Source organism: Oncorhynchus masou, chromosome 10, assembly GCF_036934945.1.
Source record: "Oncorhynchus masou masou isolate Uvic2021 chromosome 10, UVic_Omas_1.1, whole genome shotgun sequence".
In the NCBI taxonomy this organism is placed as follows: Eukaryota; Metazoa; Chordata; class Actinopteri; order Salmoniformes; family Salmonidae; genus Oncorhynchus; species Oncorhynchus masou.
Genome location: NC_088221.1, coordinates 19447049 through 19473349, shown reverse-complemented (window position 1 = coordinate 19473349; position 26301 = coordinate 19447049). Strand labels below are relative to the sequence as shown.

Below are 26301 nucleotides of genomic sequence, written 5' to 3'. Positions count from 1 at the left end.
AAAAGTGATATCCCCATTGCAGTATACAAAAGCAAGACCACAATCGTGCAGCTGATATCACGGCCAGTGTCTGTAGATACAGCATGTCCTCATCATGTCATATCTGATCACCACACCCTTAGGCCCCATTCACATTGCTCCTGGTAACAACATGGAAGTATTTTCATTGGTTCTAGCCGGCTTAATCTGGGGGCGTCGGCACAAGGAGTGAACTATTTGTATGGGCTCATTTGAATAGCTAGGATTACTCTGAGAACCTAAGTTGTTGTGGTCAGGTTTTTCAAACCTCCACTAACCCACATACAGTATACTCCCTATATATCCCTCTTGTATGGCTGTACTGTATTTTTGGTATATGACTATATGTTAGTGCCTTGGAATAGCATGAAAATAGTTTTGAGATAAACCATTTTTAGAAGTAGGTTTTGAGGTCTTGAGGCCACACTGCACATCACGAAAACACATCACTACTAAGTCTTTAAATGAATACATAACTTTATTTAAATAAATGCTTTATCATAACAAAAAAGACAAAGGTTAAAAGAGTACATAAATTACATGTTGAATAAATATTACACAGTGATATTCACTTTAATAATTTGAGATTTTTTGTCTTTTTTGATATTTGTTTCATGAAGAGTTCCAAATGCTGACCATTTCTTGTAACAATCCTCCGGGCACCAATGGGTCTTTTTTCACAAGCCAGTTAACACCACATGTTATTAAGATAACCAATTGATTTTGTCTCGTTTCATCCATAAAAACGTTATGCATTCAGAAAAAAAAAGAGCTGTAGTTACTATTGTAGTATGAACTGTATGAGTCTATAACCAGGTTGAAGACTAGGAATCTGAAGACACCTTAAAACTCAACCTCTCCAACACCTCAATCTAACGCCATACCACAAAGAAAATGTATTGAGAATTTGCACAATTCGCAGCTTGGTTGAATTGTGTTAATTTGTTGATTAGACCTCAAATTATTAAATGCCCTTATCCACATTTTCTTTGAACCAAGATAGCCTTGGCAAATCTTAATTTTGAAAATGCCCAGTTAGACTGCATCATTATGGATGGCCAAGTTCAATAGGCTTTTGATGGACTGCTCTTAAAATGGAAGGTGAACATTGAAGCTGGAGAGGGAGTCAACATCTAAACATCAGTCGCTAGCTGCATTCCTGTTCCTCAGATTCCCAGGTCTCCTTGTGTCTGTTCCTAACTGTATCTACTGTCATGCGATTGGTGACCCCTCCGTGATGAAGTGGTGTGTGGCTAGGCCCTGAACATGACCCCTGTCCATAGTGCTCTGTCTCTTGCTTTCGCTCTCTCACTCTGTCATTCTTTCTCTCTCACTCTCTGTGTTCTAGAGTCCATGAGAACAGTTAGATCAAAGCGGGACAGTTGTGTGGTTGCTAATGTGTGCTACTGCGTGTTATGATCTTCTTTTCCTTATTGGACGTTGGTGATGGAGGTCCCAGGCATGGGCCACATAAGCCCCTGTCAACGATTACCCAGAAGGCCTTGCAGAGGCCTGATTCTGAATCACAGTAAATGTTTAGCTTGTTTGTTTTTATACACAAGCAACACTATTACAGGACATTGTCTGTCGGTATTAATATTGTAGTTGTTTTAACTTCTATACAGTAAGTGCAAGCTGCTTTCTTTCAAAGTGGACTGGGGTGGAGGTGGGGAAGGGTGCCAAGCTGCATTGGGTATAGGAGGACCTAGTGATTTGAGATTTGCCACAGGGGCTGAATAGTTCACCTCCATATAAGAAGGCATTTTGGATGTGAAGGGTAGCAGGGTATAGTGACTTTTTCCCCACTAATTCTGTCTCATAGTAAATGAGGGTATAAAGCTATAGGCCTGAACGTATTGACCCCATTGTTAGTGTTACAGCATCTCGTTGCCATTATGAGCCATAAAAATCACGAGTATCCTATCCATCACATCTGTATGTCCAAACGGATAATATTACGTAATGGTTGGTTCACAGACTCAACTGAGGCTGGAGTAAAAGCTCTTTCATTTGTTGTCTGCTGATGGCCTTTCCCCCTGCCTCCCACTCCATGGCTAGAGTAACTATGACCACTTACGCTGTGGAATAGGATCTGATGGCTAGTAATGCCTTGTACATCTCTTCTCTGACTCCTGGGAGAGAAAAGCAGCAGCAGTTTGCTAGTGCTAACTCGGAATTGTAATATCACTTGGCTTATATTTTCTGGCAATCGAATACATTGGCAGTCAACTTTGAAAGCAATGTTCTAGCTCATCAGTGTGTTTGAAAATAAGAGACAGAAGGGGTATTCTGGTCCGCCTTGCCCACAGAGAGGAATTAGCAACAGATTCATAATGTGACTGTGACACGATTACAAGGGCTATGTCACATCCTATAGAGTTACCCTTTGTCTGGACTACACCGAGAACAACTACTCTGGGGCCTCTCAGCATGAGCAGGGTCACTGTAACTTAAGACAGCTACCACGTTGCATTTGCATCACTATTCAAATGTGGATTTGCATGTAGGAAGGCACTGCGACTTGCACACAGACAGACATGAACTACTCTTTCAACTGACCCTGTAGGTAGTGTTCAACGATGCCTCCCTTCAGCGGAAGGAAACCTGCTCACCATTTCCGATGCAAGTAATGTTGTGTTGCTGAAAAACAAGTTGTCGAGAAAGAGGGAACAATTTTGGGGTGCGGCATGCAAGCAAAGAGGGAAGGATATAGATGGGATATAGCTTTTTTTTGACTGTCTCATATTCAAATAAGGATGATGTCATGGAACTATTCAAATTGTTTACAGGCTAAAATACACACGTCCTTTTCCAAGCACCAGTACATTGTAGTTGTTTGTTTAAAAAAAAAAGAACATTCATTAATCTGTAGGTAAAAGTAATACACCAAGGTTACACCGTAGTATTGTTAGGGGACCACTTGGTTAAGGAACATGGCTCAAAAGTGGGCGGTTGTTACTTCACTGAAGGCAAAGAAAACAGCACAAACAAAACCATACAAGACTACACCCTCGAGCAACTGAGACACAAAGAGTAAACATCTAGCCTCACTGGTGAATGCAAGTCTACAGCATGCCTTTCCCCCTCGTTCTCCCAATTTTTGTCCAGACTTTAGCAATAAAATGCATTACTGCTGTTAGTTATTGGGGGGGACTGCATGATTGTTCAGCCACATTCAATATTCTTTAAGTCCAGGTAGTTGGGACCAATGGAGTCTTGCTGAGCACAGCTCTGATCAGATGAGAGAATGGGCACTTTGAGGCAGTATTCCCTTCACCAGTAGGGGCAGTGTTCTCCATTAAGTTCTGTGTTACCCTGCATGGCAGTGTCTGTTAACAATAGGCACAGTTGGCATATCAGGCTAGCTACAGAGTCAAAGAGTCACTTACATAGGTTCGTCTGTAATGAGCTGCTTATTATGTCAAACACTCTCCATTTTCCCAGATACATAGGTTTCATAGGCTAGTGGGAGAAATCCATCCTCAAGACTACTTCAAGCACCACCAATAATGCTTGTTATGTTGTTGTTGTGACAAGACGAAAAGAGAAAGAAAAATGACATTCTTGTGTTAAAGGCTCACTCCCTCTCTCTCTCTCTCTCTCTCACTCACACACACACACACACACACACACACATACATGCACGCCCACACAAACTTAGTGAAGTTACACATATCCAAGCAGGTTCCCCTATTCATAAGTGCTGTGACAGAACCAAATACCCAAATAGAGTCAACTGTCTCAGAAAGACCCTATCACATGCTTCTTTTTTCTTTTTTGGAAAGCAACCAAACAAAAAAAACAAATACCTCTGCCAATAGAAGGTCCAGCTATCTCCTCTGACACCTCAATTGCAATAGATGTGAAAGACCAAAACAATCCTGTTTATAATCAGCATGCCTTATTTTTGTTTTTTCATCGCTTTTATGTTAGCTTTACATGATACAAAGTTTGGTGCTTACACCCCAGCTTCTATAAAAATATATCAACACAAGTATATATTTTCATGAATCATTAGTGTGGTTCCCAGCTCTTAGTGGGGGAGGGGCCCGAGGGTCAAACAAGGGCTTAAAACCTCCTGGGTTCCGTCTACTAAGAGATGAGCACACAGTCACACAAAAAAAAAAGAGATTTCAGGTGTCCTTTTTTCAAGCCTGTCCTTTCGTTCATTTGATGTTTATATTTTTTTTTGTTTTGAAAATCTCAAAAAGTGACTGGAGGGCGGAGCAGACAGGCAGGAGGGAAAGGAGGAGGCAGGGCCCTGGGTCAGGTGATCGGGACGGGGTTGGAGCAGCCTATTCACTCGTTGTTGATGCTGCTGCTCTCTAGGTCCTTGCATTGGATGTCTCCCCCGCTGTAGTCTGTACCGGGCAGCTGCACGCCGTACTTGTCCACGCACCAGCAGATGCCCCGCTTCCTGCCGCGAGAAGGTTTGCACTGTGGGAGCGATCAATGTGCAGCAACACAAGGGAGGGAAAGAGAGAATGAGCCAGAGAAAGACATTGTAAGAACAAATATTATTTTGGAGCCGATGTGGATCTGAAGAGGCACATCAGTATACAACTGGTCTATGTTAAACCATGAATAAGGATGATGACGGAGGGATAGTTCTCACCTGTTTGCGTTTGAAGAAGCCCTTTCTGTCACAGTTGGGGAGGTACAAGGACAGGGCCATGACACGGGATGTATCCTTCATTCCCTGGATGATCCCATCCAGCTTCCTCCTGCAAGGACCCTGTGGAGGAACGATACAACTAACATTACTTCCCAGTGTTAGCGCCATGGGTGGAACAAATTCTTGCTCAGTCAGTTCTCTCTCCTAGGACCAGAGTTGAAGATGCACACTAGCAAGCATCAGCATTAGCACAATATTAGCGTTAGACCCCATCTTTCCTACTCTCCACTCTTACACTTACAAACTCTGGCTCATGCTTGTCAATGGGGAGTGGGGAGTAGTCCATGGGTCCAATGGAGCGCAGTTTGGCCTGCGCACGCTTGCGGTCCTTGTCCTTGCGCATGGCCTGGATCTTCTTGCTGTTGATGACGTCCTGCTTGGGGAGGAGCGGCACTTTAGCAGGGTGCAGTTGGTCCTCCATTATTTCGGTTGTCAGGGTGTCCTCGTGTTCCCGAGACTCATGATCTACACATGGAAAAAATATTTGTATCAATGGGTGTGTCATCAACATGAACTAAAACAGTGCATACTTGTCACATTACCCCCACCTAAAAGCTTTTCCTGCACAAAGGAAGATATGTACTCCCAGATGATTTTCCCAGAGTTTGTTCCCAGAAATGTTGCTTTTGCATTGTTTACAAAGGAGGGGTCAGGATCAAGGATCAACAGCTGATAAACTACTGTACCTCACCCCTTCCTCACCATACAAACAGCCATCATCAACTAATGGAGGTCAAAGGAAAGAAAGTAAACATGTCTGAACGCTGACCAAAAATGACAAAAGCTTATCTCAGTCACTTCTGTATCACGCTGGCTACATTCTTGACCTTGTCTCTAAGACATCTCTACAACAACGTGTGTGGCATTTTGGGTGAAACAATGGCTTATTTGGTTGATCATCAGCCATTTTGGCAATAAAATACTTCTCTGGCAATTCTTGCAGCCATTCACATCTCTCACAGATCAGATGTTGATGTCATGGTAACTGAGAATCCATGGCAACTGAAGCCTATGGCAGAGGTGGACACATCGTAGGCTGAATGCAAAAGTATAACTTCATATTAAGAAACATAACATAATAATGTAAAATAGCCTGAAGCCAGGCAGACAGACCAGTGCTCTCCCCCTACCCTACCCCATCCCACTCCCCAGGGGGCACTACAGTCCTAGAGGTACATTTAAAGTTCCCACCAGGCTAGCGATTTGGGGTCCTGATCCCTTATCCCCTCTCCTCCAGTCCCTCCTCTGGGCTCAGCCCCCATAAGCCAAGAGCCCTAGCCTGCATGAGGCTCTCTGAGGCCAAAGAGATGAGTGCTCCTCTCCTGTCTTTGCTTAGTCTATCGTAAGCACACAAGGCACTGTTATGGGACTTTGCCAGGCCCCAACTGGTGGGCGGCCGCAGTGCCAGTAGATGACCGGGGATATATTTATCTATTAAAGAAACCCACAGATCATTGCAGCGGTGGCAATGAGGAGGGCTGGCCCAACCGGAGTAGTGGTTGAATGTGCATAGTATTGTTGGGGAGAGACAACCGCAATATATCGACAGACAGCTGAAGAGTGGGACCATAAAAAAAGAGTTGAAACATAACATTAAAATGTGGTTATCTTAATTAAGTATAGGCTAGTGGTCTGGACTTTGTACATGGCCACCTTGGGGGGAAAAAGAGAGGTATGTGACCATTGAGCGGTATATTCCAAAGAATTGATGTCTGAAGAGTCGGGACACAGCAGGGGTGTCTGGGAGGAGGTGAGTTGGGGGATGAAGGGAGGAGGGTGATTACCGGAATTGGGACCCTGGCTTCTGAACTGCCATCCTCGCTTTGAAAGTAATCTCACAACTCATGACTTGGCAGGCGTCTCTGTGTTTGGATACGTCCTCGACTCTCCCTGCTCAGACCGCCAGGGCTATAAAACGCTATAAATAAGTATGTCAAATGAGCTTTCCTACGTGCTCGATGCCTGGATGCTGGGGGAAGAATCCTTCATTTGATCACTATTCAAAGTACCACTGATGACAATGCTGCATGTGTGTTTCAAGCCTTCATGAATGATTCTGTGATTTTGCAAGCCATTTTCAGGGTTACAACAAACCCGGGGATTGTGAATCCCCCTTCCATTTTACAAGTGCAACACACACTACATCAATGACCTACTTTACATGTGAGATCCAAAACATTTGAGTATCTTCCAGAAAGACTGCTCTGTCTCATGATCCATGACATGTATTCACATTCCGCCTAATATGATTTGGGTGGAGAAATATTAGATTGAGAAATGTCAGCACACTGACATCATTGCACTCCAATTACATTAGCAGTAGGATTTGTGAACAGGCTCATTAGCTCAAGTGAGGGATGAGAGTTTCGGTGTTACTTGTGTGTATAAGCTTGTGAGGAAATATTGGACGTTACATTGGATGTTCTATTGAAATATGGGATGGCAGAAGTTTGCTTAATATTTGATGGCGAAAATGAACATCCATCAACTGTTTAAATGTATATTATTATTATAACAAAATGTAGTGTTTATTTTAGTACATCATGCTCCTTGCCCAGAGTAAATTAAGTGCTGTTGTGCTTCCAATTCACAAGCTGTCCCTGCAATTCAAAGACATGGAGACAGAATGTACCCATCTTTAGCCAACAATACCCAGAGTGTAGCCTGTTTGCAGACAATGGAGTCTCTCTCTCTCCGGCTCTCTTTTTCTCTCTCGCCCTCTCTGTTTCTAAACCACCAAATTTGTACTTTCTGAAGTGGGCTCTTCACTGCAGCGGCAAACACTCAGTTTTTCCATGCTTAGGGTCCCCAGCTTGTAAAGGAGGCTTAGTAGGCCTGTGTTTAAGTACTGAAACACTGCCAGGACGCTGGCCTCCAGCCAAGACAGCACGGTCACATGCAGCCCCCTCCATTAAGCCCAGGCTGACAAGGTATTGGTATCTCCCCCCTTGTTCTCACTAAAGTTTTCATTAAGACAAGAGGAACGGAACAGGCAAAGGAGGTGCAACCGATATGCCTCTGTTTAAAAATGTACATGTGTGCGGGGCAATTATGCTTCATGGATATCCTAACCCACTGGGCACACACGGGTTGAATCAACATTGTTTCCACGTCATTTCAACGAAATTACATTGAAACAACGTGGAATAGATGTTGAATTGACATTGAATTGACGTCTGTGCCCAGTGGGAGGTTTCTTTCAGCCAGGAAGCCTAAGCGTGAACGATAAGCCACTCTTCTTTCAGTTCTTTTTCTCTCTCTCGGCTGGTCTTTTGAGTTTACAGTCTTGCAACTTGGGGTGGAAAATGCACCAGAACAATGAGCTGCTCATATTCTCATTGGCTCACAGTCCATGAACTAGCACAGAACACCCTCTGAAATTACACCTTTACAAGATCCTAGGTGTTGAGTAAAGGCGCTGCTAATCCGGGGGTCAGGGGGTATGCGATAGCGTAGTGATAACGGAGCAGGAAGTCCTCTGTCAACTTTTAGCCATGATACTGGCCAACCATGGGTCTGATGCTGGTAAAGGTAAAATAAAGGGTAAATAAAATACAAATAAAATAAATGGAACACTGCACTTGAGTAATTATATTACAGGTAGGAATACATGATCCAGACCAAGAGCCTGTAGAGATCTAAACAAAATGTACAGTCATTGGAGCACATTGAATTCCACATCGACTGGCCTTACAAAATGCTTGCTCATTGGGGCACAACTCAAACACTGAATTGCCCTCCAACACAGCTGGAGGGCAATGCAGTGTAAGAATAACATGTTGAATTGTTAGCAGTAGTCCTGTAACAACCTCAACTAAAATGTATATGGAGATAGTGCCACTATACAGCGCATTCAGAAAGTATTCAGACCCCTTCCCATTTTCCACATTTTGTTACGTTACAGCCTTATCCTAAAATTGATCAAATAAATGTTAATCCTCATCAATCTACACACAATACCCCACAATGACAAAGTGAAAACAGGTTTTTAGACCCTTTGCTGTGAGACTTGATTTTGAGCTCAGGTGCATCCTGTTTCCATTGATCATCCTTGAGATGTTTCTACAACTTAACTGGAGTCCACCTGTGATAAATTCAATTGATTGGACATGATTTGGAAAGGCACACATCTGTCTATATAAGGTCCCACCGTGCATGTTAGAGCAAAAACCAAGTCATACGGTCGAAGGAATTGTCCGTAGAGCTCCGAGACAGGACTGTGTCGGGGTACAGTACCAAGTATTGAAGGTCCCCAAGAACACAGTGGCCTCCATCATTCTTAAATGGAAGAAGTTTGGAACCACCAAGACTCTTCGTAGAGCTGGCCACCCGGCCAAACTGAGCAATCGGGGGAGAAAAGCCTTGATCAGGGAGGTGACCAAGAACCCAAAGGTCACTCTGAGAGAGCTACAGAGTTCCTCTGTGGAGATGTGAGAACCTTCCAGAAGGACAACCATCTCTGCAGCACTCCACCAATCAGGACATTATGGTAGAGTGGCCAGACGCAAGCCTCTTCTCAGTAAAAGGCACACGACAGCCCGCTTGGAGTTTACCAAAAGGCACCTAAAGGACTCTTAGACCATGAGAGACAAGATTCTCTGGTCTGATGAAACCAAGATAGAACTCTTTGGCCTGAATGCCAAGCATCACGTCTGGAGGAAACCTGGCACCATCCCTACAGTGAAGCATGGTGGAGGCAGCATCATGCTGTGTATATGTTTTTCAGCGGCAGGGACTGGAAGACTATTCAGGATCGAGGAAAAGACGAACGGAGCAAAGTACAGAGAGATCCTTGATGAAAACCTGCCCCAGAGCACTCAGACTGGGGTGAAAGTTACCTTCCAACAGGACAACGACCCTAAGCACACAGCCAAGACAACACAGGAGTGGCTTCAGGACAAGTCTCGGAAAGTCCTGGAATGGCCCAGCCAGAGCCCGCACTTGAACCCGATCGAACATCTCTGGAGAGGCCTGAAAATAGCTGTGCAGTGACGCTCCCCATCCAACATGACAGAGCTTGAGAAGATCTGCAGAGAAGAATGGGAGAAACTCCCCAAATACAGGTGTGCCGAACTTGTAGCGTCATATCCAAGAAGACTTGATGCTGTAATCGCTGCCAATGCTGCTTCAACCAAGTACTGAGTAAAGGGTCTGAATACTTATTTTATATATTTTTTTAAATTTGCAAATATTTCTAGAAACCTGTTTTTGCTTTGTCATTATCAGGTATTGTGTGAAGATTGATTTTATTCCATTTTTTAATAAGGCCGTAACGTAACAAAATGCGGAAAAAGTCAAGGGGTCTGAATACTTTCCGAATGCACTGTAAGTGCTGGTGGATAGTCAAATAAAAGTCATGTACAACTAATTACATTATTTCCATACACTTTATTGACACTTTTAGATGGCTACTACCAGTAAAAGCAGATTTTGATTCCACCATTAATAGGAGATGTCTTCATTACATCTTCAAAACAAAGGATTCAGAGGGGAAATTTGACAGGGTGCTTTTCTTTCTGCTTTAAATAAAAATACTGGACCTCATTATAAAAAGTGTAATCATATTCAGGTGGTATCATTGTCCTTAACTGACTTGCCTAGTAAAATAAAAGGTACAATTAAAATTAAAAATTTAATTATTAACACACCCTTTTGTACTGCTAAACGACAGCTTTGGTTGGACAAGGAGACCATGCTACTGCTTTGTTCAGTATGTTCGTTGTGCAGTATGTATTGTTGGTTCCTGTTTTGAACCTTGTATCTGGGCCGTACAATTGCAGTCTCCTCTGGCACTGAATTCAAACTCAATCAGCAACTTACAGGAAATAACTTTTTCTAAGGTACAATGTGCAACAAATATGTATAGTGCAAAAAAAACCAAGAGTTTTAAATAGCAGCAAATAGCAGCAGGAACAATTCAGGGATTGAAAATTAAAGAAACACTTGTTCCGTAGGGATGAGAGTCCCTTCCAAGTAGGGCATAGGTATACTGACCCCACTCCCCCTCTCGCAACTGCTGCACCAAAGACATTTCTCCTTTGAGGTAAAATAAATGTTCGACAGCAGTTGAAAGCACACTATCGCGATGCTACATGCAGCTGCTCTCCTGTGCAAGCCTAATTTTGGTCTGAGGTCTCATTACACATCTGAGCCACATGGACAGACGCTGCCTTTTTCTGGGTCAACCTTCACCACCACACAATTGCTGGGTGTGACATAATCCCCGGGGGCAGAGGCCACTATTTTGGCTTGCCATGAACGTTCTCTGTCCACTGTCCAAAGCTCAACTTCAGACACTGAGGCCAGAGACGAAGATGAAAATGACAAGATCCACATTTTGGAGCTAAAACTGGCACCAAAGTTGCAAACAAAAGATAAGGACCTCTATTGTTCCCGTTCTGCTTGAGGCAGGCTTCTTTGTTGAGCTCATTACAGTGACTTTCAACAAGTTAGGTTTTTCTGTGGGAAGTGATTAGTTGATTTTGAGGCCTTTAACATCCTTATGCTGTCCTGATATCGTGTCCAGTAGGGAGAAAATGTATTGAAACAAAGTGAAAAGAAAAGTACGAAACAATAATTGTCGTTGTTTGTTGCATATCTTTTGGTGTTCTCTACTGAGCACGACCCTGGAGTTGGAGTGGTAAATGGAGGCAGCGTTGGTGTTAACAGGGCCTATGCAGTTCAGGTCAGATCACGCAGGTTTTAAAGCCAGCATGTGGATGTCACTACCTTCGGAGTCACATGTTTCTGATAGAGGAGACTACTGCGCGAGCTGATTCTCTCCACAGCTGTTACCCACTAGCCTTCCAGGTGTAAGTGACAAATGCTAGACTGATTGCTATAAAACTTTATTGGAAGAACTCATTCAAGCGTGCCAAATCCAAAAGTAGGTTCTCTAGCTTCAATACTGTGCATGGGAACAATGCCATAGCTTGACCGTAGAGCATGTTGGCCGTGCTCTTTTGAAGACCTTACATTAGCAATTGGTTTCCCATGATTAACACTTGCGATGGCGCAGCATTCTGGAAAACCAGAACCTACACCAAAGAAGACTACATATTGTACGCCGAGGGCGGCATGTCATTGATAAACTGTTTCACATCTGATGAGGTTGGTTATATTTAGCATTCAACAACATCCAGTTCTGTGAGGAGCGGGTTCATGGTGAGTGAGTTGTAAAATCCCTGTCAGCAATGGTCTTCTCCCTATGACCTAGCAATGTAACAATGAAACAGTTAGGGCCATCTCTGAGTCAACTGAACTGTCCACAACGGATAGAGCCATTTGTGTGCAATGTCTACACTACAGTAAGTGTTCAAGTAGACCATTTATAGTAGATAGGCCAACCAAGATGCCTAACACACATGTGTATTGTCAGTGGACTCTGTTGAAGGAGACTGGCTTGTCTGATGTAAAATAAAAAATGAAAGGATGTTTTTTCGATTAGGGAATAAAACAAGGCAGTAGGGATGTGCAACGTCAACTAGACCATACTGGCATTCTGCTGGTCTGTCTGATCAGTTCAGACGAGGAGAATTGGTGTGGAAATACATGAAGTTGACCCTGCTACTGTAAAATATTTTCTTTACATGGCTGGGGCTGTACTTTATCTGTAAAAGACCAGGGATAAAGAAAATTGAATCGTCCCCCTAGTTCTAGCCTTTAAACAACAGAGCCACAAATCACTTGACACATGGATTAAGTTGTCAAGCTAAGGGAGTACATTTTATTTATAATAAAGGTTACATGGAGAAAATGGGACTTCTCTGAAATGAAAATTGATTACCCTCCCTTGAGCAAAATATATTTGACCTAAACCCTCCCTTAACGCTTGAACAAAAACAATCAGGTAACCCTCCCCTATACCCAAAATAATAATTAAAATAGCAGAGAACATGTCTACCGTTTACCCTGGACAAGAGTAGGGGTGGAAAGATCTCCTTTATAACCAAGCAATGCATGAATCTATGATCTTATTTGCAGGTCCGAGAAAAAATAGCATTTCATCAAAATGTCATGCAATTCTACATAATTTTACATATTAGCAGACTACCACACAAATCACAGAAACGACAGGCTAAGAATATACAGAGAGATAGGCCCATCTGATCATATTACTCCCATGCCATCAGTGTGTCTTGTTTGCAACGAAACTGTCCCTGTTTGCAAATAAATACATCTTAGACATTATTAGGAATCTGAGCATGGTACTTTCAAATGTTAGGCCTAGCTTTACATCCCAGACAGAATAGGCCTACCTTTACACCCCAGACAGAGTATCCTACCTTTACACCCCAGACAGCGTAGGTCTACCTTTCCACCCCAGACAGCGTAGGCCTACCTTTACACCCCAGACAGAGTATCCAACCTTTACACCCCAGACAGAGTAGGTCTACCTTTACACCCCAGACAGCGTAGGTCTACCTTTACACCCCAGACAGCGTAGGCCTAGCTTTACACCCCAGACAGAGTATCCTACCTTTCCACCCCAGACAGCGTAGGTCTAGCTTTACACCCCAGACAGAGTATCCTACCTTTCCACCCCAGACAGCGTAGGTCTAGCTTTACACCCCAGACAGCGTAGGTCTACCTTTACACCCCAGACAGAGTATCCAACCTTTACACCCCAGACAGCGTAGGCCTAGCTTTACACCCCAGACAGAGTATCCTACCTTTCCACCCCAGACAGCGTAGGTCTAGCTTTACACCCCAGACAGCGTAGGTCTACCTTTACACCCCAGACAGCGTAGGCCTAGCTTTACACCCCAGACAGAGTAGGCCTAGCTTTACACCCCAGACAGAGTATCCTACCTTTACACCCCAGACAGCGTAGGTCTAGCTTTACACCCCAGACAGCGTAGGTCTACCTTTACATCCCAGACAGAATAGGCCTACCTTTACACCCCAGACAGAATAGGCCTACCTTTACACCCCAGACAGAGTAGGCCTAGCTTTACACCCCAGACAGAGTAGGCCTAGCTTTACACCCCAGACAGAATAGGCCTACCTTTACACCCCAGACAGAGTAGGCCTAGCTTTACACCCCAGACAGAGTAGGCCTAGCTTTACACCCCAGACAGAGTAGGCCTAGCTTTACACCCCAGACAGAATAGGCCTACCTTTACACCCCAGACAGAGTAGGCCTAGCTTTACACCCCAGACAGAATAGGCCTACCTTTACACCCCAGACAGAGTAGGCCTAGCTTTACACCCCAGACAGAGTATCCTACCTTTACACCCCAGACAGCGTAGGTCTAGCTTTACACCCCAGACAGCGTAGGTCTACCTTTACACCCCAGACAGCGTAGGCCTAGCTTTACACCCCAGACAGAGTATCCTACCTTTACACCCCAGACAGCGTAGGTCTAGCTTTACACCCCAGACAGAGTATCCTACCTTTACACCCCAGACAGAGTAGGCCTACCAACTGCCGGCTACTCTTCTTCCCGGGGCTTAACCCAACGAGATAACAAGTGTTTCCTTAAAAGCTGTCTGGGTTTAAACATCTTCTATTATACAGAAAGTGAATAGCTTAATCAATTGATAGTGACAGAATTAGATTACTTCCCAAGCAAACTATATTTATTGTCTCCTCGGCCACGAAAGGTTGTAGCTCAGCCTCTGAATGTCAAAGCAACAAAACAATGAGTCACCTCTCTCCCACAGATTTTACAGCTTGTTTCTAGCATAAAGGATCACGAAGGGGTAGGCCTTTGCTTTTTGCCATTTTCTTTCATTAAAGGTAGAACTATGGCATACACTCTCATACCCCCTTAATTCAATTTTGGGTTTTAACTTGACAGTCCTTCACTGACACGGACGTAGGCTATTTAAAGAGTGCGTGGTGGTCAGAGGAATTGACCAACAAATCTATGGATATAGCAGCCTATAGCAACATTTTCTACAATTGGAAGACATGGGCTCCAACACAAAGCCCTCTTATTGTTAGTAGTCTAATTAAAATGAAGACCGTTGAACTGAATTATGTCTACTCTAATGTGCCTACTTTCAGCACCATGAGCTGTCCATTTCCGATTGATTGTGTCACAGCTGATGTTTCGAGTTTCAGCACCACAATATGTATTACTAGAATCTGGCTTATTGTGAGGTCAATAACTCTGATAAATACATCATGGCAACAAACATGTTGTTGTTAGACTGTAAACTCTCCTTCCAGACCCATATCAAATATCTCCAATCCAAAGTTAAATCTAGAATTGGCTTCCTATTTCGCAACAAAGCATCCTTCACTCATGCTGCCAAATATACCCTTGTAAAACTGACCATCCTACCAATCCTCGACTTTGGTGATGTCATTTACAAAATAGCCTCCAATACCCCACTCAACAAATTGGATGCAGTCTATCACAGTGCAATCCGTTTTGTCACCAAAGCCCCATATACTACCCACCATTGCGACCTGTACGCTCTCGTTGGCTGGCCCTCGCTTCATACTCGTCGCCAAACCCACTGGCTCCATGTCATCTACAAGACCCTGCTAGGTAAAGTCCCCCCTTATCTCAGCTCGCTGGTCACCATAGCATCTCCCACCTGTAGCGCACGCTCCAGCAGGTGTATCTCTCTAGTCACCCCCAAAACCAATTATTTCTTTGGCCGCCTCTCCTTCCAGTTCTCTGCTGCCAATGACTGGAACGGACTAGAAAAAGCACTGAAACTGGAAACACTTATCTCCCTCACTAGCTTTAAGCACCAACTGTCAGAGCAGCTCACAGATTACTGCACCTGTACATAGCCCACCTATAATTTAGCCCAAACAACTACCTCTTTCCCTACTGTATTTAATTAATTTATTTATTTTGCTCCTTTGCACCCCATTATTTTTATTTCTACTTTGCACATTCTTCCATTGCAAATCTACCATTCCAGTGTTTTACTTGCTATATTGTATTTACTTTGCCACCATGGCCTTTTTTTTGCCTTTACCTCCCTTATCTCACCTCATTTGCTCACATCGTATATAGACTTGTTTCTACTGTATTATTGACTGTATGTTTGTTTTACTCCATGTGTAACTCTGTGTCGTTGTATGTGTCGAACTGTTTTGCTTTATCCTGGCCAGGTCGCAATTGTAAATGAGAACTTGTTCTCAACTTGCCTACCTGGTTAAATAAGGGTGAAATAAATAAATAAATAAATAAATAGTAGTAGCAAGCTATCAAAGTTGCACTCCGGTCCTCCTCACCTTCGTGCTCTCCTTCTCAAACTGAACCGAACATAGTCTATAGGCTAGTCTGTGTACAAGATAGTGCATTTTTTAGAGTAGGCCTAATAAAAAATATATATATATAATCTGAGGAAGCTTTTGACTCTCCTCCTGAACTGCCACATAGACCTACACAACGCAACCATTGGTTAGGTAGCACACAAAAACGTATTTGATCAGCCAGAGCAGAGCAGGCTGGGGCTCAGGGTTGGACTATCCACTGCAGTGTGTCACGCACCCTAGTTTAATTTACACCGTCCCGCTATCTTTGACATATAACTTTGCTATGTGCTTCTCCGAGCATGCACTTCGTAGCTTATAGCCTAAAGGCTATGGATCATTTGATTGAGACTACACTAAATATCCTATAGGCACACTTGATATTGCACGCCCAGCGGAGAATCAGAGATGAGGTCCGGAATTCGGACACACAACGATATATAGCCTAATAAACAACTACTTCTAAAACACTGAGAAATATTTACATTTCATCCATTACATTTCATCCATGACCCTCCCTTGGACTAGATTGAAAAAAAGCTAAAACCTCCCATTAACAAAAATGTTAAAACCATGACCCCATTTTCCTCTAGGTAACCGTTGTGTGAATTCCGATCCAACCCTAACACCACAGTTGGGGTACGAGCATTTGTTTTGTGCCATAGTCATTGTAAATTGTCTTAACAAGGACAGGTGACCAAAAACTGGCTTCTTCGCATTGGCTTGTGATTGCACTAAAACATGTAAATGTACCACCAAGCCAACAAATAAATCTTGGAGCACAAACACAAACCCCAAACTCAACATTTTCTGTTCTTTTGGGCTTTGGCAGAAGCTGCATTTGTGTTGATGCTGTGCTTATAAAGCACAACGTGCTTGTTCATGTGCAAGTCAAGCTTTCTAGATTTGTACGCTCTCTTTAATCATCTTCTTGTTTCTTGGCAAAGAGCAATCTGTTCAAACATAAGGCTCTTTCACAATCTCAGAGAGCAAGGGGCCTTCTGCCATGGAGTCATATCTGTTGGCAGGCGTTCCAGGGTCCTATTCTTCTGGGCTAGCACAGTGCACTGAGAGGCCAGCAACACAAACCAGCCTCCTATGCCCAGCCATCAGAGCTAAGCACCATTTCCTTGGAACACAACTCAACAGTCAACAAAAGAGGGTGACACCAGACTTATGCAGAGATGAGAAAGAGACAACAGAGTCGTGTGTAGTTTGGCAACATTGATATTACAATGTTATACCCATATCATGTCAATACATTTGTTAGAGAGAAATACGTAGATGATTCAATGTCATTCTCTCTCTTCAAGAAACATATCCTGATCTGGCAGTCCCACTTTAAACAAACTACAACTTATGAAGACCTTACATGTGCTATATATAGCCTTTGTAATATGTGGATTGTTTAAAGTGGGTCCACTTTTCTTGCTTAGGATGCTGTAGAATTGCATGAATGCAGCCGAGAGATAGAAGCTATTGGGTCCCCTGAGGATCTGTCTTTGGACACTTGACCTGCCCTCTTTCTGTCTGCCTTGCTCAGCTGGTCAGAGCAGGTTGAAACCCTACCCAGCAGGAAACCAAAGGCTTGTGTCTAATTCCAATCGTAGCCCTTGACAGACAGCCCTTCAGAGAAGAGCAGCCGGAGGCATTCTGCTGAATCACTGTGCTGTGCTTGAGCACCCACACTGCCTAACCAGGGGCAGTAAAACGGACGCACTCCGGTTACCACCCAGTGCCAAAGGAGAAGTCAGTGTTCACACACACACAAATGCACGCACAAACGCCTGCACACACACACACACACACCCACAGGCTTGACACAGAGTGCGTGTTGGAATTCAATCTCCTAGATCAGAGTGACACTTATAGCTATACAAAAGTACTAGGGTTTATTTCAGTTAGAGCTGCAAGTATTCGTTGGATGTTATGTATAGCCTTGCTGCCATTACTACAGACAATGGTGACCTCTTGAATGGGCTGAATTCCATTCTAATGTTGTTTGATGTATGTCCTCCTAGGGAGTTACATGCAGGGTGTATCCAAAGCCCAAATAGCCTGAGTCTTTCCACCTGGCCAACCGAAGAATAAACCAATAGCATTCATCAAATTTAGCTTGTCACCAAAACTCGTATGTAGCCTAAATCTTGAATCATCTCATAACATGTGTCTATCTCTGACTTCTAAATGTTGACATTTGGTTCATTTAATACCTAACTTCTCTTGCCCGTGCACACACACATTTAAGAATTAGAAGTGTGCACAGACTACGTACACACACACACACAGGAGCGCAGAAAAAATACACACACACACACACACACACATCATCAGATGTAATATTTGAGCAGTAATCCGACTCCCAACACCGCCCACAGGGACTAAACCTAAATTCAGCTTTCAAAAGATCTGTAGCCTCAAGAGCAAAGCCCTCTTCAGTCAATTAGGCTACAATAAGAAGAACCGGATATTATATGTTGGAAAATATATATTTTCTTCATGGGTGGCAATTGTGTTTGTGAGAAATGCAAGCGTCTGACACAGTGAAAAGGGATATAACTCATTTCCAGAGGAAAAAAAGAACAGCAGCAATTAGTATTACCACATACAATATGTTCTCACATGAGAAAGAGAGCACAAGAATGGATGTCCAGGCAGGCATTGCGACAAGGGAGGGACACAGCCCTGTAGATAAGCATGCAGAGGAATGCTTTAAGTCAGTCTACCATACTGTATTCATAACAAACTCCATACAGCGACTGCAAATTAGAGCAGGGATTCCCAAACTCTGTCAAGGCTGTGCTGCTCTCTAACTCAGGGTTTCCCAAAGTAAATAATCCTGCAGCAACAGGACATGTGAATTATTATGTGGATTCAAATGAATGGACATTTTTGTAGGGGCTGATACGTTTTTCGTAAGGGAAAATCAATTCTGAAATTTCAAAGACGAAATTACAAACTTCAGAAGCCGTTTTAAACCTCAAAAACACTACAAGCTTTACATTTCCTGCAAGGCAGGACAGTTCTCCTGCAACAGGGTGATCAAAGTAAGATCCTACATCTGTATGCTATAGCACATGTATTCTTTGCATGTGCTGTTATTGTGGCATGTGATGAATCCGACTGTGTGCAATTTAATAACGACCCAGATTCACAATTAAGCCTGCCGCAATCTCTGACAAATCGGACCGTTTGCTCATAGGAACTACTCATGCATGCTATGCAGTTATTTCAAATTTGGATTCCAAAACGTCAGTGTGCTACTGGAATTGCTTACAATAGCATTACTTTATAAAACTGAAACATCATGCAAGCTCGTTTGCGAGGTTTTTAGCGCGGGGTCATGGAAGCACCAAATGAAAAGTGCTGCTAAAAACGAACCCAAACGTCTATGATGCAGTTTACCGGGGCCGGTATAGCCGGAACTGAATTTAAACTCTGCGACAATAATCATGATGTTGTATTTTACACAGCTCCCTTGGATCCCCTAAGCACACGCATTCATTGCGCCGTCTTACCTATGGGTGGATGGAGGGGTTTGTATCCTTTCTCGTTTGTGCACACTCCCCTGCCATGTAGAAGCGCGTGAAGCGGCTTCTCTTCTCCATTTCGCGGCAAGCAGCGCAAGCCATGGGTGCATGTTCCGGTGTAAACGCCACACGCCTGACCTTCCGATAAGGCGCAGGTTAGGCAGCAACCGCAGCCCGGCTCCTTCACGAGTTGACAACCGACGGGGACTGGGGGGCACATAGAGAGTGCCTTCTGGTCGCACGGCTCGCAGGGCACATATGAGCCCAAGCACCCAGATAGCCCCAGGACAAATGTCACCAGTAGACAAAAACTGAGAAACATATTCGTCTCGCGATTGTTAAACCTCAAATGTGGAACGAATTGACCGACAATGCCCGTGGGTTAAATGTTCCGATTTATAAAGCAAAAAAATTGTCCGCATCCAAATGTATGGTGTTTTCAGCACTCCAGTTTAAATAAACTGAAAAAAAGACTGTTTGAATTTACAAATAAAAAGTATTCACAGAACAAGTCAAATATCATGAAAAGACTACACTTCGGGATGCAATGTTTATCTTAATTGACAGAACTGTCCTCTCTCGGTGCAATTCAATTCTTTGTACAAAACCTGGACCTTTCCCTCTTTGAAACCGATTCCAATACTTTCCCCTCCAGAGAAGTTTCTTGAGCAGACTGATCAACTTCAGGCCAGGCTTGCCTTTTTAAAATCAGCCAAACCCCTAACTATGAATACGCCTAACAGCAGGGAAGGGAGGCGCACTTGTTCCAGGTCTTGGCAAGTGGCCAACCTTTTTTTACAGCAATAGGATCAGTCTTTCACGCTGAAGGCTGAAGTGATGCCAAGTGCGAGGAGCAACACAAGAAACAAATGCAACCTTAATCAAAACATATATTTTTAAACACTTCATCTGGAAGCATAATTAGAATCCACGGTTACTGAATACGTGCTTTTGCTAATCGAGCACACACTTCTTTCTTACCCCTAAATGTTTTCCATCCAGTCTCAAGCGGTGCACATCGATTGACTTAAAGAAAAGAAGCTTACGCACGAAGCTACGAGCAAAACGAAAGGAAAACCAGTTCTCTTAAATCATAGTTGCATTACAGACGGAATGAATCAAATGCATGATCATGACAGAATTGCACACTGTGCTGCATCAACTACAGTACTTTGGCTACAATCTGTCTGGGGGTGAGAACCAGTATGAGCTGACACATACCCATCAATGTCAGTCTGGCTCCAAACTCTGCTCGGTGGTTGAATGCTTATAGGCCGGATCAGCTCTTGGTGACATGTTGTGCTGTTTGTATTGTATGTTTTACATTTTGTAATGGTGTATTGACCGCAGCTTCTTTCTTGGCCAGGTCTCCCTTGCAAAAGAGATGAAGTGTCACAATGGGTCATTTTCCGGGTTAAATAAGGGTTAAATACAGCATATATTAAAAAAAGAATGCTACATTCTGCATAAACGAAGCATGTGAATAGGCCTTTACTATAATGAAAATACATGCTCTGTATTTTTTTGTAGGCTACTGTAAGCATTATAAGGCACAATATCGAACTTGGTATAGAGAGTGGAGGGGTAATGAAATCAGTGTTTATTGTCATAGCTAATCAACATTACATTTCCCAAATAGGTTGTATAAATGTGTTAAATCACAGTCAAATCATGCTGTTGTAAAAACAAAAATATGTATGCTTAGACCCAGTAGATCTTGACGAATATATGGCAACAATCAGGCAATGCTTGAAGACTCTGTCTAAGATGATCTCTGTTTTGTATTTAGATAACTCTGGCTGTGGATGCCTATTTCACTCTAAAAATAGGCATACTTTAAAGCCTGCACCTGTTCTCTCCATTGGACACAATTTCTGATACAAAGGTAGCCAACTGACTGATTTAAATACATGCATGCCTCTCAGAGTGTGAGTGTGTGTGTGTGTGTGTGTGTGTGTGTGTGTGTGTGTGTGTGTGTGTGTGTGTGTGTGTGTGTGTGTGTGTGTGTGTGTGTGTGTGTGTGTGTGGGCGTGCGCGCGGTTCGTCTGCGTGTTACTCTCTCAGAGGGAGTAGAATATAGTGGCTCAGACCCTGATGCGTAATAGCCTGACATCTTCAATTCAACATGAGACCATCATTTGTTGTTCTCCTTTCACACAGTCTAAGTGAAGACTGCTATCTTTTTCTGAATTTGAAAACATTCTATCTCATTCAGTTGTTCATCTCCAGTTAGTGGGAGAGTCTTGCTGCAGCCTTGATTTAGCTCTAGCAGTTTGACAGTCGACCACTAGAAGGAGCTGTTACCAATGACAAGAGCTCACTGTGGGAGTTACCACAAATAATCAACCATCAACTTCATCGTTGAAGGTTCACGACCACTGTGTGCAAGGCTGACAATAAAATGTAACTCAATGTAACTCAATCTGAAAAAGGGGGAGACAGATATACATAAATGTTATGTTCCATACCTTAGCTCTTGTTTTACAGGGTCTGCCATAGTAGTATTGCACCCCTGGTCAAATTAGGGTTAAGTGCCTTGCTCAAGGGGGAAAAAATTACAGCTTTTTCACCTTGCTGGCTCAGGTATTTGAACCAGGATCCTTTCAGTTACTGGCCCAACATTCTAACCACTAGGCTACCTACAGTACAATGACCATGCAGAACTGCTAATATATTTTTTCTTGATTATTTTGAACAGTCTGTACAAGCACCACACACATGCTATACTATTCATCATTATACTATTGTAATCTTGTCCGTGTATCTTTAGTGCAGAGATGTGTCAAAACCACCTGAGAACATGTCATTTCATCAAACTGATTACAACACATTTCACATAATATAGTGTCTATTCCTTTGAAGCATTCGTGAATGTTCTGATCCATTCATTAAAGGATCTTGAACATAGTGGTGTGCCCACTGGCACTGCCCAGTCTGCTTCTGTATCTGGACACAGGTTTCCCATGCATGGCTCTTGCCTCCTTTCCTTTCCTTCCCATTTCTCCTTTATTTCCCCCCACGTCTTCCTCCTCTGCGTTAACCAGAAACCACAGTTACTGCTGTCTGAACTTGGCTTCCATTCCCATCGTATAAGGTGTCGGATTGCTCCTGGTCTGCCTTGCTTTGATTTTTTTTTTACACTGGAAAGAAACTGAAACCTGCCAGAAATTTCCCCCTAGTACAGAAGTCATTGAAAAGACGCTGGAAATGTCATCCAGTTACTAATGAGGAGATAAACTGTCACAAATGACTTGAGGCCGGCTCTGTGGTGTGCAGTGCTGCTGCCATGGTCATTCCCCCCTCCCGGGAGTGGTGTCTACTCACCGCAACATGCTAGTCTGATATGACATGAAACTGCCCCTTACATCATGGGGGAAGAGTAGTGGTCTGAGAACAGAGAGTTGAGGAACACTGAAACATTCCGTAGATTTCTAATATTAAGCCATTTCCATCTAAAGAAATGACTTGATACCTATTGAGCAGATTTAAACCTGGCAAGAGCCTGTCGGCGTAGATTGTTGAAACCACTGTTTAATAAAGTACAGGATCGAGAAAATGACTTAGGACTGAATGCTCTTTGGAGCAGACTTTTTCACTTTTCAAGATTTAACATTTGATCCCCATTTTTATGACCCTTTAAATGGTGCTCCTTCAGCACCTGGGTCAATGTGAATTAGTTTCATAAACCACAAGTCGTTCACCTTTGTTGAGACAAAGTCTTGAACATACAGTAATATATGGACAACCTCAGTACCAAATCTGCTCTTACCATATTTAGGTGTGAAACATTGCAACTGGGTCCACATTTGAATCGTTCTAGTGTAGTGCTGCATGGGGGTGGTGTTTTGTCAGTTAGAAAATATTTACTTTTCTTTCATTTCTCTGTGTATACAGTCACCCACATACTAAATAGATGACTTATTTTCAACCAAAACAAAGAAGAGAAACACATATTTTTTCCAAACCGTTTTAATAGGGAATGAGATTGTGGGATAGAAGTGGGTGAAACTGATTTTCCCCATTAGTCAGCTGTGGATGAGTGTTCTAAGATTTCTTGGGTATTTTGCTGTATTTTGTTGGTCATTTCATGTCGTGGAGGCAATGGGGTCATGTGAGTGTCTAAATATGTGGGTGTCTTTAAATGTTAATGGTACATCTGTGTCTTATTTCATCCAAATAAATATCAACAATTGTGGCCCTTGCATTGTTTACGAAATTGCCTCACCTAATGACTAGATCATATTAATCCGGGCTTGATCTCATGGTGACACTTAGCTCTCTCTCTCTCTCTCTCTCTCTATCATGTGTGTGCTGTAAATGTACGTGTCTGAGCTGTATGCATGGAGTTTGGTTGTGTGGGTGCCGTGCATGAGATGAGTGTGTGTATGCTTAAGCTGTCTGTGTGTGTGTGTCCTGTGATACCTCGCCCCAACAGATGGAGAGGAAAGACTTTTACAGAGCTGAGCCTTTAATGCTTTCCTGTCCTACTTCATCAGATACTCATTTACATACACATGATTCATAAACATACACAAATACATACTGTGCACAAACACTCACACGAGGGTTGAATGGTGGGAAACCAGTTATAGAGATTTACCAGGATTTACCACCCCCAAAACCACTCCCTTTCCCCGGGATAAATAATTGCGAGAAACCGGTACATTCAAAAAAATGATTTGTATGAACAGCATGGCGTGAAATGGCGTAAAGTTATATGTGATGTTTTAATCTGGCATCTCTACGGCCTCTGCATGATGAATCAACGCTCAGGGTGGGGATAGACAGCCCATCTCAGTATGGAGCGCAGTTCACAATGCATGTAGACTTACGTATCATCTTATCATGGCACCTTTTTTTCTAGTGACAGGTAGCCTATGCTACAGTAATATAAAGACCAAAATTTACCCATATCCATCTGGATTTCGAGGGTCACTTGTTTTTTTCATTGGAAAGATACTTTTTTTAGTTGCAGCTGCAGAGTTAGCACTGGAATATTGTTGCTTTAAAGCAGTGCACACGCGAGCACTCACAATCTATCTCTCTCTCTCTCAATTCCATTTAAATATCATCCAAAATAGATAATCCTGTTCTAGATTTACACATAGTCCTACAGTGGCAAGAACAAGATTCTGAACCCTTTGGAATTACCTAGATTTCTGTATAAATTGGTCATCAAATTTGATCTGATCTTCACCTAAGTCGCAACAATAGACAAACACAGTCTGCTTAAACTAATAACACACAAACAATTATACGTTTTCATGTCTTTATTGAACACACCGTGTAAACAATTACAGTGTAGGGAGGATATGTGAACCCTTGGATTTAATAACTGGTTGACCCTCCTTTCGGCAGCAAAAAACTCAACCAAACCTTTTCTGTATTGTTAATTTAATTCTGTGTTTTGGGTTGTTGTTCTATTGTATCACACAACTTCTATTGAGCTTCAATTGGCGGACAGATAGCTTTACATTATCCTGCAAAATGTCTTGGTAAACTTGGGAATTCATTTTTCCGTTGATGATATAAAGCTATCCAGGCCATGAGGCAGCAAAGCAGCCCCTAACCAAGATGCTCCCTCCACTATACTTTACAGTTGGGATGAGTTTTTGATGTTAGCGTGATGTGCCTTTTTTTCTCCACACATAGTGTTGTGTGTTCCTTCCAAACAACTCAACTTTAGTTTAATCTGTCCACAGAATATTTTGCCAGAAGCGCTGTGGAACATCCAGGTGCTCTTTTGCGAACTTCAGACGTGCAGAAATGTTTCTTTTTGGACAGGAGTGGCTTCTTCCGTGGTGTCCTCCCATGAACACCATTATTGTTTCGTGTTTTACGTATCGTAGAATCGTCAACAGAAATGTTAGCATGTTCCAGAGATTTCTGTAAGTCTTTAGCTGACACTCTAGGATTCTTCTTAAACTCACTGAGCATTCTGCGCTGTGCTCTTGCAGTCATCTTTGCAGGACTGCCATCCCTAGGTAGAGTAGCAACAGGGCTGAACTTTCTCCATTTATAGACAATTTGTCTTACCGTGGACAGCAAGGCTTTTAGAGATACTTTTATAACCCATTCCAGCTTTATGCAAGTCAACAATTCTTAATCTTAGGTCTTTTGTTCGAGGCATGGTTCACATCTGGCAATGCTTCTTGTGAATAGCAAACTCAAATTTTGTGAGTGTTTTTTTATATGGCAGGGCAGCTCTAACCAACATCTCCAATCTCGTGTCATTGATTGGACTCCAGGTTAGCTGACTTCTGACTCCAATTAGCTTTTTGAGAAGTCATTAGCCTAGGGGTGCCTTGTTAAAAGTTAATTTGTGGAATTTATTTCCGTCTTAATACGTTTTAGCTAATCTGTTGGTTTGTGACAAGGTAAGGGTGGTATTGTAACGGTTTTCCTCCTCTTCAGAGGAGGAGTAGGAAGGATCGGACCAATATGCAGCGTGGTACGTGTCCATGTTAATATTTATTTAAACTGAACACAAAACAAAATAACAAGAGAAAGAACAAAAACTAAACAGTTCTGTCTGGTGCAGACACAGAGACAGAAAACAACTACCCACAAATCATAGTGGGAACACAGGCTACCTAAGTATGGTTCTCAATCAGAGACAACGATTGACAGCTGCCTCTGATTGGGAACCATACCAGGCCATATGCAGAAATACCAAACATAGAACAAAAACATCGAATGCCCACCCCAACTCACGCCCTGGCCAAGCTAAAACAGAGACATAAAAAAGGAACTAAGGTCAGGACGTGACAGGTATACAGAAGATATCCCTATTTGGTAAGACCAAGTCCATATGTTGGCAAGAACAGCTGAAATAAGCAAAGTTCTTTCAATCT

The 26301-nt window shown here is 42.9% G+C and overlaps 1 protein-coding gene across 1 annotated transcript; it reads right to left on the bottom strand.

Annotated features, from left to right (window-relative positions):
- Positions 1-477: 477 nt before the first annotated feature.
- Positions 478-20123, bottom strand: LOC135547288 (insulin-like growth factor-binding protein 5). Its single transcript, XM_064976132.1, has 4 exons — positions 19436-20123; positions 4935-5158; positions 4634-4753; positions 478-4455 (listed from the first exon to the last, which is right to left on the bottom strand). The coding sequence occupies exons 1-4, from the start codon at positions 19767-19769 to the stop codon at positions 4318-4320; spliced, it is 816 nt and encodes a 271-aa protein (XP_064832204.1). The 5' UTR covers positions 19770-20123; the 3' UTR covers positions 478-4317.
- Positions 20124-26301: the final 6178 nt, after the last annotated feature.